The following is a 14184-nucleotide window of genomic DNA, read 5'->3' on the forward strand; positions in this document are numbered from 1 at the left end:
CAACTTCATGGACAGCTAGGGGTCCTTTACGGATGATTGAGAAGTGTAAAAAACAAAAACATTGATAACTTAGAAAGTAGAACGATAAATCGAAACATTATTCGTCTGTCACAGGTGGCAGAAATTTGTCTTTGACGAGGCTGACGGTGTTCACCAGCAGTAGTTTATCTCTTTGACTGCCAAATGTTATCCAAAAAACCTCAACGGTAGCAGCCGATTTGGAGCATTTTCACTCATCTTTCAAAGCAAACAGAATATTGTACGGTATGACGACATAAATGTGGTGGATACCATACGAAAGATTGGATTCCATTCTTTCATGAGAAAAAAAAAGTCTGTTTCTAACTTATTCCGTTCTTTCGTGATCACCATTTGAAATTAGGTCATTTGAGTGACATGAGCGAAAACACAAAAATATTAAGAGAAAAACAAGCTTTTTGTGAAAAGATAAATTTTTTTGCACAACAGCAACAGTGACTTTGACACAATTTTTTTGTTTAGTGACGAGGCAGTGCTGCACAAGACATTGAGCTGCCCATTAAAAAACAAAACAAACCCCCCCCCCCCCGTAGTAAACGTAAATTAACGTTTTTGGCGGCATTCATTAGGATTTTACAATATGTTATTAAACGTTTTTGGCAGTCAAAGAGTTATTATCAAATTGCTGGACTGGAAATTCATCTAGTCTTCAAGTTCTGTGATTGCAGATGAATTAAATTGTTTTTAACCGTGATGGAAGTTTCCGGTAGAGGTCTGATTGGCAGACAAAGTGACTTGTGGATTTAACACCGCAGCCGCTTGGTCTCAAGATGATGCAGAGAAAGGCAATAGCGGATGCCAATGATGCTAATGGCTAGCTTGTCAGCGTAAGGTAAAAGAAGTGCCCAGCTAAAGAAAAAAGGCTCCATTTTCATGGCAAGTGCAAGTCTAGCACGAGTGTCACTCTAAATTTGAGGCGGGTTAGACTTTATTTTGGTATTTTCACAGATACACACAGTTTAAAATGGCCGTCGTGGGCATGAACAATTGTCTTTGATGACATACATTATGTCTGCAGTAACCATTATATGTCAATTAATTGCCTTCATGACAAACAAATGTGCCCATTTGACCCTGGTGTACTTAATCAAATAGAGGCGCATATAATTAAAATCCAATAAGGTCCTTGCCCTGCCTCAGAATAATATGCATACTTGTCAACAGAGCTAAGCATGTGGCTGCGAAAGCGCCACGTATGTCCCTCGATTGAGAGCTAAAACAGAGCCGAGGGAGGGCAGGCTATTGGACTTCGCGGACTCACACTTAATCCACGCTTAACCGACTACTCAGCATTTTTCATTTCTTGTTGAGGGCGCACAAAAAGTCAGCAATTATAAAGTAATGAGGAACAAGCTAATACCTACTCAGCAGGATTGGAGCAGACACATAAATGCCAGGTGATGTCGGAATGATTGTAAAATAACGAGGCAATTCTCAGCGACTACTTATCACCGGGGGTGGGTGTGCAAAAAAAAAAAATATGAGTCTAATTCTTGTTTATATACAAGCATAAAAGATTGATTAATAAGAGTTCCGTGTCTTTTTTTGTGGTTAATGGGAATGCCCCAGAAAGTCGATTCCCAGATTTATGAGCACGTCATTTCTTAAAGCTTCGCTTGATGGTAACAATTTGTACGACATCTGCTACTTCTCAGGCGGCCTGTTAGCACTTAGCCTATTTTACGCAGACATTTGACAATATGAACATAAATGTGAGCGACTCTGCTTCAATCAGATGCATTAATTAAAACTTGCTTGGTTTATCTGGAGTGGTTGTGTAAAAAGCCTAAAAACATACAGAAGGTACTCATTTGTAGGTCAAGTTATACAATATGTTATAGTTGTTAGGCTTAGTTAGATTTTGATTGGAATGAAACTTTGTGTACTTGTTGATAGTAATGGTAGAACACTAAATGTCAAATTTGAGGTCAGTCAGAGCAGTGGTTTTGGAGCTCTGGCACACTGAATGTTGACATTTTTGGGCAAAAAGGGGCAGAGGTGCCGATACTGCATTAAAATAGTGGTATCGGTATCGGTGACTACTCACAAGTAACATGCCGATACCATTAATTCCAACGCTAATATAGGATTTTGGATGCACCATCTTTGTCTTGCTCGTGTACGACATTCACTGATATGTAACATGCTCACTGCATGCCGATCTAAGATATCCTATTGGCCCTTGAATGCTCTGAACCAATAGCAGGACAGCTTTTTCATGTTGAGGAAAATAAACTTTAGGTATCGGTATGGTATCGGTATCGGCCGATACTGCAAAGCTGGGTATCGGCATCTGTATCGGTATCGGGGGCCAAAAAACGGTATCGAAACAACACTAGCAAATTGAATTCAACAAGGATTCCAAATCTGCAGTCGTTTAGAAGATTGGCCCATATTTTAGTAACCTTTTGACCATGATCACTTGAGCTTAATTTTTTTCATGAAATGCATTTCGACAGGCCGTAGCGCCAAGACACCTGCTTCGTTTGACCTAAAATTTGAGATTTAGTGTTGTCCCATCATTATCAACAAGTACACCAAGTTTCATTAAAATCCAAATCTGTTTGGTTAAAGTCTCTCAGTTTCTATACTGTTTATTCTGTTCAGGGTCCTGGCAAGTGATTTGGGGCGAAAGCAGGGACACACCCTAAAATGATCACTGGTCAATCTATGAGCACATTTGCAGAGACACTTACTTACTTTTAAAGCTATTAAATGAAGGCATTTTGGGGGGCTCACAATCAAGCTATTCAAACAGGGGCTCTCCCATGTAATGATCATTTGAGGTTGTTTTTTTTTTTTTTTTTTTTGAGAATAAGGTAATTAAGTCAAATGCTCAGAATGATTTGTAAAAAGGGGAAATGGAATGAGGCCCGTTGGAACTCTTCTTTTCAAGATGTCAAAAGAGTTTGGGCATAGAGTCTCCGGGTTGCTCCATCTCCATCTGGCAGCCAGAGGAAGGAGTCAGAGCAGCGGCCTCACGATGAACACCCACTCGACTCCCACCGTGCACGCACAGTCACGAACATACTCGCATGTTCAACTTGAAATGTACTCTAAAGTGCTACACTGAAAACCTTGCCTAAAGGTTCATTTTTGGGCCATGTTGTCTGTGAAGTTTCAAATTTGATTTCTTAGCCTCACTGACTGATTGCTTTATCAAGAGATTTCTGCAGGGAATTATAAACATTAGTATATTTTATCATACTCGAAAGTGTCATGATCAAGAATGTGCAAACCATAATCAAAATGCCTCACCAATAAGTGGCATACAAGGAAAGACATACATGAACAGTCGTTAATGTTGCGTCACTCTCACATCAATCTAATTGAAACACTTAAAAAGCAAAGCGAGGGTATCGTGATTGCAAATGGAAGCGCGCCCGCATTCACCGACGGCTGTTTCACCCTCCGGCTCACTAAATTAACTCTCAATCCATTTACCAAGCATTGCAGCTTAAGTCCTCCAGTTTGGCCGTAGTCTTCCTCCTAATCGAGTTTCTTGTAATTACCACAAGGCTAATGCATTGTAAGGGTCTTCTAATTCAGGGGTAAAGATTTTGTTTCAGTGTACGGCACGATGAAAACAACATACGTAAATCCATGGACAAATCTTTCTCCTTCCCTTTTAATCTGCAACTTTGATTCAGGATGCCGTGAAGCGGTAACCTGTCTGACATCATGTACCGAGCTCTTTGATTGTGCACGAGTGGGCTGCTTGGATAGACACACGCGCACACAACCGGTAACCTTGAGGTGAGATGCAATGAAGAACTTTCAAGCCTTTCATGATATATATATTTTTTCCCCCAGCAACGTTGTTGTGGTGGTCCACGCAAGATAATCAAATAAGCAGCGTCTTCTCGAGACTCCTTTAATTAGGCTTTAATTGCCTTATTAGCTCCTGCTATCGATGGCAGAGGGAGGTGAGAAAATGGGTCAGGCAATGGAGGCAAGCCAGGTTGTAACAAGGTGGAAATGCATGCGATGCAAACGTGTCTGTTCAAGGGTGGCGCCCCGGACAAGGAAAGGTCATGTCTTATGCCATGTGCATCATTTGCTAATGCTAAATGCTATGTTGGTTGACTCTTCAACAGCTCTAAACAAGTCAATGCAGTGCACTCACCATAATCCAATATTTTTTGCTCAGTTCTGATAGTTATTGCAAGCTGGCTGTGCCGTTTACCTTGAGTAGGTTACGCATTGTAACGCTGGAGAAATATGCCGCTAGAAAGCCCAACGTACGTGTTAGCGGCTGATGACCGCAGTAGATACATAGTAGGACTACATTTCCCATGATTCGTAGATGCTACAGCATGAATTAGTTGTAGTTCTGGCACTGATCTGAATATATGACTAGATAGCCGATAGGCCAAGACTTTTGAAGTCCTGAAGCCGCCATATTGCTCCTCCCAAGAAACATTTCTCGCCATACGATCCTATACATTTACAGTATTGAAATTGGAGACCGTTTGAGGGAGTACTTAGTAGAAACAACATGAATTATGGTGTTTTAAAATTGTTAAACATAAATAAGAGGACTTCAGTCATTTTGCAACTTGCCTTACATACGCATGTACAGTCGCACTTTTCCTAAGCGCTCAATTGACCCAAACACTCCCTGTTCTGCCTCATTTTTTGTTCTGCCTCCCGTAAACCAGTGCCGACGCAGCGGTCTTGGCAAAATAACACGCGATGATCGGGTGGCGTCTTGTCAAGTTCAGCCTTGAAGTGTGACGACGCGCCCGATCCACAACACAGAGTGAATTTATTGGGTAATTTGACAGCGCGACTGTCGTGAAAGACAAAAAAATCGCGTAGTTGCCTGCTACCGATTAAATGTGGATGAGAACGCAAATTTGAATTTGCAAGTGATAGAAATCAATTTAACAGTTAAATTCCCTTTGAATTAGTTTGTCATCTGGATCACTATGTGTCAGGGTTACCTGTTTGACATCTATTAAACACAACACAAATAGGAGAGAAGACTCTCTTCAGTGCTTGCGAGGACAGAGGACTGGAACTGACTGATACAATTCACTCCTGCACTCTCTGAAGATTCCTCTCCTCACCCTCTCTTTTTATTTGGTTTTCCACGCCCCCTAGTTAAATGGGTGTTCCAACCCTAAAAATGCAAGTGCAAGGCATAGTTGGAACACAGTGTACTTGTTTGTCTATGTGTCTATGTGCATGTGAGTGGAAGATTGCTGAGTACATGTGTGGTCAAGTTTGCAATCATTTCTTAACAGTAAACAGGCGACCTCAGCAGCCTGTCTCGACCCATTCTGCTGCGTTAGATGTTGTGGTTCTTCGGCTTTTTGAGTCATCTTCAAATAGCCAGGCGATGTGAATGTGAGTGCGAACAGAGCAAAGCAGTCTTCATTGCAAGCAGAAGCAGTTCTTCATTGCAGCAAATGTATGATAGCTTATTATTCCTACACTATGACAACTGTGTGATTGACAATACACAAGAAATACGGCTGGCCAGGACGGGACCAGCGTAATAGCAGGACAAAACAATGAGTTTGCGAAATCCACCAGGAAATGATCTTGTTCATTTTTGAAACTGTGAAGTTCAAAATTTTGTATTATGAACTGAAGTAGTTCACTTTAAAATTTGAGAACTGAATGTTGAACTAGTTGACGTAGAAAATGAACTTTCCCGACAGTAGTGTCGTCATTGCTGAATTTCCTTCCACACCAGTGCTGTTCCGCCTCTGATTGTAGTACCTAAGGTGGAAAATAGCAATGTTGACTTTTTTTCCCCTCCGTTTCAAGTCGGAGCTGTTTAAACCAAACGGCGAAATGGTGTGTTTTCCCAACCAACATTGATTGTTTTAGTTAGCGATAGGGCGCTTTGGGCCCGCATCAAGCACTGTTCTAGTTTTCCGCATACGTTTTACTGACAGTGATCTCGCAAATCGTGTCACACACACAGAATTGGATCTTTTCATGATTAGTCTGTGGCTTTCATAGACAAGTGAGAATGTAATAAAAAAAAACAACAACAACTTTGAAGATGTGAATCTCTGCGGAGCCAAAGCGCAGCGAGCAACACATCACAGGACTGAAACTAACATCTGTTGTAGAGGCCCGTCATTAGCATAATGCGCCTTTGTCTCAGCGGAGTTTTTATTTTTTATTTTTAGTTTTTTTTTAAACCAATCCATCTGTTTTTATATACACAACTCCATCTAGTGAAGTGATTCTGTAAAAGGAGGCAAGTAGGAGTGTAGCTTTCTCTTACCAGAAGACAGTATACAGTTTCCACTGCTACATCCCCTCTTCATCTTCCACCCACAACTATAGCACACTGTTTATATTTAGAGTGAGAATCGGTAAGCAAGGTTTTCGCCATTGCATGCATACTAATGTGATTGCACACCTTTGCACTGTTAAAAGCTCACCAGAGTGACTGTGCGCGCGCATGTGTTTGTTTGGAGCGCCAGTGATTCAATCCATCAGGGGGAGTCGGCCGACGTCTCCCTTTTCCCCGCGTGTTTTTCGCCAGTGCTCGTTAGAAGCCATTCAGTCAATCAAGCGTGAATCCCCAACACAATGACATGCAAAGTGCTTTGTTCAAGGTGTAATTTGCCTTGCCGCAACTGATTATTTTCTCTTTTTGTTTGTCGTTTCCTCAGATTGTGCCTGCTTCACTTTCCTCTCATATAGACAGGTGTACTGATCAAGAAACGTAGCTGGCTAAAGCAACAGGATGGAGAGATCAATAAGTAGGGGGACAGAACTGTCAGATTTGGCAGCAGAATCGAACTGAATAGAAATGGAAAATGGGAGAAAAGAATAGAACCTCAAGTTTGAATACAACAGAAGTCATAAAATTCCACATTCAACCAAAATGTATGCCTCGAAGGTCAAACCAAAATTCCCTTTTCTGACTCCTGTCATCTGTGATGTCATGAATCAAATAAATTAGCTTAATTTTGAAGCAATTTGAGTTAAAGATGAGTATTATACTCTAATAGCCCGGTTTCATGAAGCCACACCGTCAGCCGTGGAAAAACTTGCACCACCTCGCCTTATTTATTTATTTATTCATTCATTCACTTATTTATTTATTTATTTATTTATTTATTTATTTATTTATTTTTACTCGATTTATTTCACTGTCCAGTGAAGCGCGATCACCAAGTCTTGTCCACCAGAGGGCGCCATTTATTTGTCATATTGAACCTTAAGATGTGGGTGGGCGCTGAGGTGCTCTATATTGAAAATAACGAGTGAAAGTTTTTTTTTTTGTTTTTTTTTAATTAATTCATATATGTATTTATTTATTACTGGTGGCAAAGGGTCACTCAAGGGGGGGCATAGATAGTAAGGAAACCATGAATTGATATTTAATTAATAATGTGTGTAGGTTCAGGTTTGTTCCTGTTGGAGTGTGGGGAGTGAAACCAACATGACCTCCACCGAAATGGCTGTTTGTGTTTGTCATCCAGCAAGGGCACTTTGTGAGGGCACTAGGAGGAGGGTGGGCGCGGAGGGGCGAAATAATCAACGCAAAACGTCTGACTTTGCACTTTCAATGATGGAAAGCAGGCGGAGACGCTCAACTGCATATCAGCAGTCAAGTGGCGCCATCTAGTGAGAGTAAAGCTTTATTGCACTAGTCGATGGCGGTAATATACAGTTTGAAAAAAAAAAGAGAAAATATTCAAGAAGGAATTATTAAAACTATTTATAGAAAATTAAATATTTTGAAGAACATGAACTCACATAACTAATATAGTTTCTGTGCTGTTTATTCAGAAAAGCGACATGGAAAAAAGGTGGAAGATTCCAACTTTTACTGGCATTGTAAAATGGCTTTTGGTTCTAGTATATATCCAGAAGTCCACCTCTCTCTAGTAGATTTGTAAAAGGCTCAATTAATTTAAATTGAGGTTTTTTTATGAGACCAACTTGGCTTTTGCAGTTTGACAAGGATTTACAAAGACGGATTCATTAATCTCACCTGGTGGGCACCCTTCTTCTTACATCTCTTTGTCTCCTTTTTCAGTTACTATCTAACGTCCGAGTGCTCACTAACAACCCTCCTTCTCTAATTGGCTGCTGATAAAATGATGATGTCTGCGCTTAAGACGCTTGATTGACCAAAGAGTTTTGCTAAATGACCCCATTTGGCTCAGTTCTGTTTAGGTCAAATAAGCGGCTTCCATTTGTTTTACGTCCTCATTTGTCAGTTTTGCAGCCGCCACTTTCATTACAATCATATCACAAGCAGACCTAATGTGACATTTTGGAGTGAGTTCAGTAATGACTTTATTGTGTGAGATTAAAAAATGTCATGCGTCTAACAGGAAGGGGAAAAAAGATGACACAAGAACAATATAGTTCAGTAGAATGTTGTTGACCTCCACCAAGGCCGAACAATCCAAAGATGAATTGACTTGACTTGAATTATATTCTCAGCTATTTACTGTATAGATCTCGAACAGAAATACTTTATTGTATACTAAAAGTTGTCCGTATGCCATTTATTGGACGTAAAACCTATCCTACTTGGTATAGGTAATAATCTTTTTCGCTTCAGCCTTTGAAAAATGCAACATCGTGTGTTTCTATGTTCTCACCGTCGTCTGATGCACACTTGAGTTTGATAGCAGGCAGTAAAATCAAATGCAATTAAACTCGATTGGCCATGACCAATGAGCTGAATCCTTTCAGGCTTTGCAGTTTTATTTGTGGAAACGTAATAGAGCACAGATGAGCGACGCCACGCGGGATGTACAGTGAGAATAAGGACTTTCCGTGACGCTGATGGGTTGAGTTGCCCGTAAAACAGCCTTTAGCTGTTTTACAAGTCATAGATTATTTTATATGCATGTGAGGATGAGTACAATTTTGTAGCATCAATGTCTAGATCAGGGGTGGCGAGATCTGGTCCTCGAGGGCTGCATTCCTGCGGGTTTTGGATATTTTCCCTTCTTCAACACAGCTGATTCATGATCAGCGCATCAGCAAGCTCTGCAGAAGCTCGATAACGAGACTGTTAATTGGAATCAGCTGCACTTCGAGTAGGGAAATCTATCAAATCTGCAGAACTCCGGCCCTCCAAGACCGCAGTTTGCCACCCCTGGTCTAGATTATACTTTTTGGGCAACATCTTAACCTTTACAAATATATTAAAATGTGCGACATTCATAAATATTCTAAAACCAAATGGCTTAAGAAAAAAAAACAAAAAAAAAACACTTGTCTATTCTCTTTGGAACACTATATGTGAAAATGTACTAAACTCTCAACAAATATTTCAACTTCAGAAAAGAAAATGATGGGATCATCTGGTCATCTGTTTAAACTTTGTCATTTAGAATAAAAAAAAACACACGAACCACATCTTCATTTTGATAAATGATCTTTTATATTGCATCTACTGCACTTACAATCGCCTGCTTAAAAGGTCAGAATATACAAAAAAAAAAAAAACTTTGTCAAAACTAATAGTGTCTAATTCCACAGGTCTTCCTGGTTCTTTGGCTCTGGCCCTGTGAATCCAACATGCAAAAACACAGTTAATGAAAAATGAACGACTGTATGTGCAACCTGTTATGAGTGGATCAAGTGGAATTGTTTTTCCTCCAAACCTGTTCACACTAAGGGGTAACTTGCTGCTGTAGCAATTCCACACTGGTTGCGTTTGTTCCTGCTCATCATGATGTAGCCCTTGTCGCCCCACTTTAGACCCCAGCTAGAAAACAGAGTAACAATTAACAATACTGCCTTTATAGGCCAACCAGAATCATAATCATAATATTGAGTTTATTCACATTGGTTTCAAGACGTGATGATCACCCTAAGATTTGATTTTAAGACAATGACCAACTCCAGCTTTAGTTTTTGGTAATTTTGGGATAAATGATTAATGGTGGTGATACGGATGACGCAACCCCATGCAGGCATGAACAAAAACAAATTAAAAAAGAACACATTAAAATAAAAAAATAGAAATAATAATAACTCCAACTTAAACCCAGATTCTCAAGAAACTAATGTGGTCAAGAGCGTAAAAAAAATTTCAAATAATTAATTGCACAATTTTCTGTAATTAATCACGATTAATCGCAATTAATCACATTATTCTAGTTCTGCTTCTACTTTTTTTTTCTTCAAAGATTGCAACAGATATTGAGTAAAATCTTAGAATTAATGTAAAATCATCAAATAAAAAGAGGGAAATTGAGCCAGGTATTTTACTCTGATTATTATTATTATGCTTTGATTAATATATTATCTGAATTTGTCTGTAAAGTGAAATTCCTCCAACAATTGTCTACTAAAACTACTTGAAGTCCGTGTTTGTCCATCTTCACGCCTTTGGCTAACTTTGATTGCAGGTTATAGGAAATAACAGGAAGTAAATAAAACTGTTTAAACAGAATTAATTTTCTTTGTAATGCTTTGGCGATTTTAAATTAATCTCCAGAGTTAACTCTTTAACCCCTTTGGGCCCATAGATGATTAGGAAGCGGACATGACATATTTGCGTGTCTAAACCAATAAAAACGCATAATTTGGATGATGTCAACACTTCTGGATCATGATTGGATCCTATCTAACCAATCACAATCGCAAGTTGATTTGCACGATGTTCATGTTAAAAGTGTTACATATAAGTTTGGTAAGTTTACTACACGTTACAGCCATACTATCCTGGCAATAAAAACATGAGATAAACCCCAATTTTTCCGCCATGTTGTTCTTATGTGGGAAAAGTCAAAATCAGTTAAATAAATGAACAACTAAATAAATAAATAAATACATACATAAATAAATTGCCCAGCAGAAGGGGTTATTTTTGAAACATTGAAAGAAATCCATCCATATCAGGGAGTTTACCTGTTCTTGACCAGCCAGTAGTCCCGCCCATTGTCAGTGCCGTAACCGACAGCCAGCACGCCGTGGTCCAAATCAGAGCTGCTGCACTCCGGCTCATCGTACACGCCTGTCGAACAAAAGCCCAGATATTCTCACATCAAAGTATTTTGTATTCATCACTTTGTTGTGGCCAAATGTCCGTCACCTGATTCATACAGTTGGAATGTTTGGTGTGAAGCGTCAATGGCAACCGACACGGGTCCGATCGTAGCCACAGCCTGCTTCAAAGCCTTTTCGTCGCCTTTTTTCACGTCAACGTAACCCGTGCATGTGGCGCCGATGTTAGCCGGGTCGTAGCGGCACTTTCTATCCTATTTGCAGGCAAGGAACAGGCAGCTAAACTCTCCTGTTACATCTGTGCACTAAACACTGTGATCGACAATTTCGGTTTACCTCAGCCTCATAAGGATAAGACTCCTCCGTGTCAATCCCTCCGTTTTTCTGGATGTACTGGAAGGCGTTATCCATGAGGCCGCCCATGCAGCCCATGTTGCCAAAGTCGCCGGAGCAGTCGACCAACTGCTGCTCGCTCAGAGAGACCAGCTTGCCCGTCTTTTTGAAGGTCTGACCCTCCAAAGACCCCGTCTGAGGAAGGTGACAAACATTTAGGTGCAATCATCAATGATGAGGCAAAAAGGCAATATGGGAGGTGATGCACATACTGTGCTGAAGGCCCAACAAGAGCCGCAAGCTTTCTGATCCTTGACATTGGTGACGTATCCCTTGTCTCTCCAGTCCACCGTGTGCGGTAGGTCAGCGCCGTTGGACAGTGGCAGGAACGTGGAACCAGCCCGAGGGATAGAACTGTTGAAGTGCAGCAGACATCCCTGGGAAACCAGCTGCTTGTACTCCTCGTTTTCCTGATCAGGAGGGACACTTTTACACTCTCTACATTCAGTTGTAGGAGTTCAATCAAGATGAAACGGCGAGCTAGTTTTCCCACCAGATCGGCAAAGAAGGTCATGCCAAGGCGGTAGGACTTGATGCCCTGATCGGCCATGATGTTGTGCACAAGCACCAGTTTGCGATTGCTCAGCCAGATGGTCCTGCGTTCAGACTCTTCCGACGGAGAGCCGTACGACTTCCCTGTCAGTCAGAACAAGAATCCAGTCATATCCATGAAAAACATGGGTAATGGGCTCTTTGCACAAATCCACTACTTCCTGAACTCAACACCAGTCCTTCATTTCCTGTCTGTCATGAGTGGACAAGCTGATTAATCCAGGTGTGCCTGATCTCAGTAACTACAACAACATTGGCCAGACACACCTGGATTAATCAGTTTGTCCACTCATGAAAGACAGAAAACAAAAATGTGGTATTCAGTGCAGGAAGTAGTCAAGCTGTGCAAAGAGCCCATTATACAGCAGATTCTCGGAAGGTGATATAAATGGAAATATAATTTATACATCCCAGGGTTTGAACTTTCAATTCAATACAAACAATACTTTCATAACATTTCCGTATAGTTAATCGTTATGGAAGTACAATGAGAAATTATTTTCTCCCAGTGCTTGTTTAATCATTTTGGAAATTTTACCTTTCAGATGATATCGCCCTGTTTATGTTCTCTTCTACAATTTTGCAGTACAATGCTTGTGTAAAAATACAAAAAACCTAAAAAAAAATATATATATATATATATGGATTGGGGAGCTCAATCTTCTTCTTGCTTGGCTGTTCAACCTCATTTTCTTGTAAATTATAGAGGTGGGTGGAGCGATCCAAATATTGATATTATCGATATCGGATCGATAATAGTACTAAAATATCAATCTCGTAGTTTATTTTGGCTCTTTTATGCACTGCTGTGGTTTGGTTAGACAGATAACGGGGATATCACAGTAGTGTGTTTCGATCATGTGCCACTACGTGACTTAGAATCTCATCTTTGTAGTAGATTGCATGAACGCATACAGTATTGTACTTGAAAAATATATTTTTTTGGGTATTTTGTTTTATGTTTAATTTTTGTTGTTGGTAATCTTTAACATCGTGTTTATTGTGGTTGAAAAACAAGTGATGAAGGTAGCATTTTTAGTTGTTTTTTTTATTTATTTGTAGTTTCTAAACAGTATATGATAAAGTATTGTTTAAATTTCTTTTCCCATGATCCCTTTGGGCACTTTGCTTAAGAACATGACAAAATATTTTGTCATGGTTGGAATGTTTCTGGGGGGGAAACATTGAGAAATTATTTTCTATTTATCAGTTTGTCCTAATTTTGTCCTTTAAGAAAACAACACAAAAACACTTAAAGGTTGAAATTTGATTGTGAATAAGCAATTCAATGATACAACTACCTTCATATTTTTTTAATTTTATTGCTATAATTTTCAAAAAGTATCCATATGGGTATCAGCGATACTGGCACTGTATTTAGTTGGTATCGGATCAAGACCAAAATTTGCAGTATCGCACACCATTAGTAAATTAATGAATTCATTACATTGAATTAGTCACAATGTTAGATGACCATTAAATTGTTCTTCTGGGACTCATTTTTGGTCGTTTGTCTTTTTGCAAAACTTCCAAAATGAACAGCTCCCGTCGCTTTAGCATCTGGAAAGAGTATTTTATTTTAAAAAAAAAAAAAAAAACACTGGAAATCACACACAAGACAAACTGGTGCCTGTGACTCACCAAACTTGAGCTTCCACGCGTGGAACTCCAGATCCTCCAGAGAGATGCTTGCACAGCTGGCCACAGCCAGAAAGGCAGCAGCAAGCAGCAGTAGCTTCATCTTGTCTGTCAAAAAATAATAATAATTAAAAAAAAATCTTGATTACATTGTTTATATTTTATTTGATATTCAGTTTTAGTGCGTGTGTTTGTGCGTGAGTTCGCGCATCAAATTTCAATTCCATACGCCAGTCTTGCTTTTCGCCAGGAGAGGTCGCTAGAACCGAAACTTCAATAACAACCCATTTTCGAATCGATTTGTCCAAACGGTTCACAAAAGATTCAATCTGGAAGTAGTTCCTGGCATGTTATTTTCATAGCATTAATAATAAAAGATACAGTACATTATATGTGTTTGTACTAATTGAACATATCTTTTGTACCAAAGCCTCCTAAATTTAAATAAGAAATGCTGTAAATTTAAATGTTGAATCATGTTATGTTCATCTCATTTTTATGATTCTCAGCACAGAATGTGCGTAGTTGCATGTTTTTGTCAGTGTGTGTTGTGTTTTTTACCTGCTTTAGTGTTGTGTCGTCGGTATGTCTGTCGCTGGCTGCAGTGTA

At 39.7% G+C, this 14184-nt stretch overlaps 1 protein-coding gene across 1 annotated transcript; it reads right to left on the reverse strand.

The window, feature by feature from the left end:
- Nucleotides 1-9398: 9398 nt before the first annotated feature.
- On the reverse strand, nt 9399-14184 carry ctsl.1 (cathepsin L.1). The gene is made up of 9 exons (XM_077539192.1): nt 14137-14184; nt 13579-13683; nt 11879-12021; nt 11598-11795; nt 11329-11520; nt 11081-11246; nt 10897-11002; nt 9645-9748; nt 9399-9545 (listed from the first exon to the last, which is right to left on the reverse strand). The coding sequence occupies exons 2-8, from the start codon at nt 13676-13678 to the stop codon at nt 9649-9651; spliced, it is 1005 nt and encodes a 334-aa protein (XP_077395318.1). The 5' UTR covers nt 13679-13683; nt 14137-14184; the 3' UTR covers nt 9399-9545; nt 9645-9648.

This window comes from Festucalex cinctus, chromosome 12, assembly GCF_051991245.1.
Source record: "Festucalex cinctus isolate MCC-2025b chromosome 12, RoL_Fcin_1.0, whole genome shotgun sequence".
Classification (NCBI taxonomy): Eukaryota; Metazoa; Chordata; class Actinopteri; order Syngnathiformes; family Syngnathidae; genus Festucalex; species Festucalex cinctus.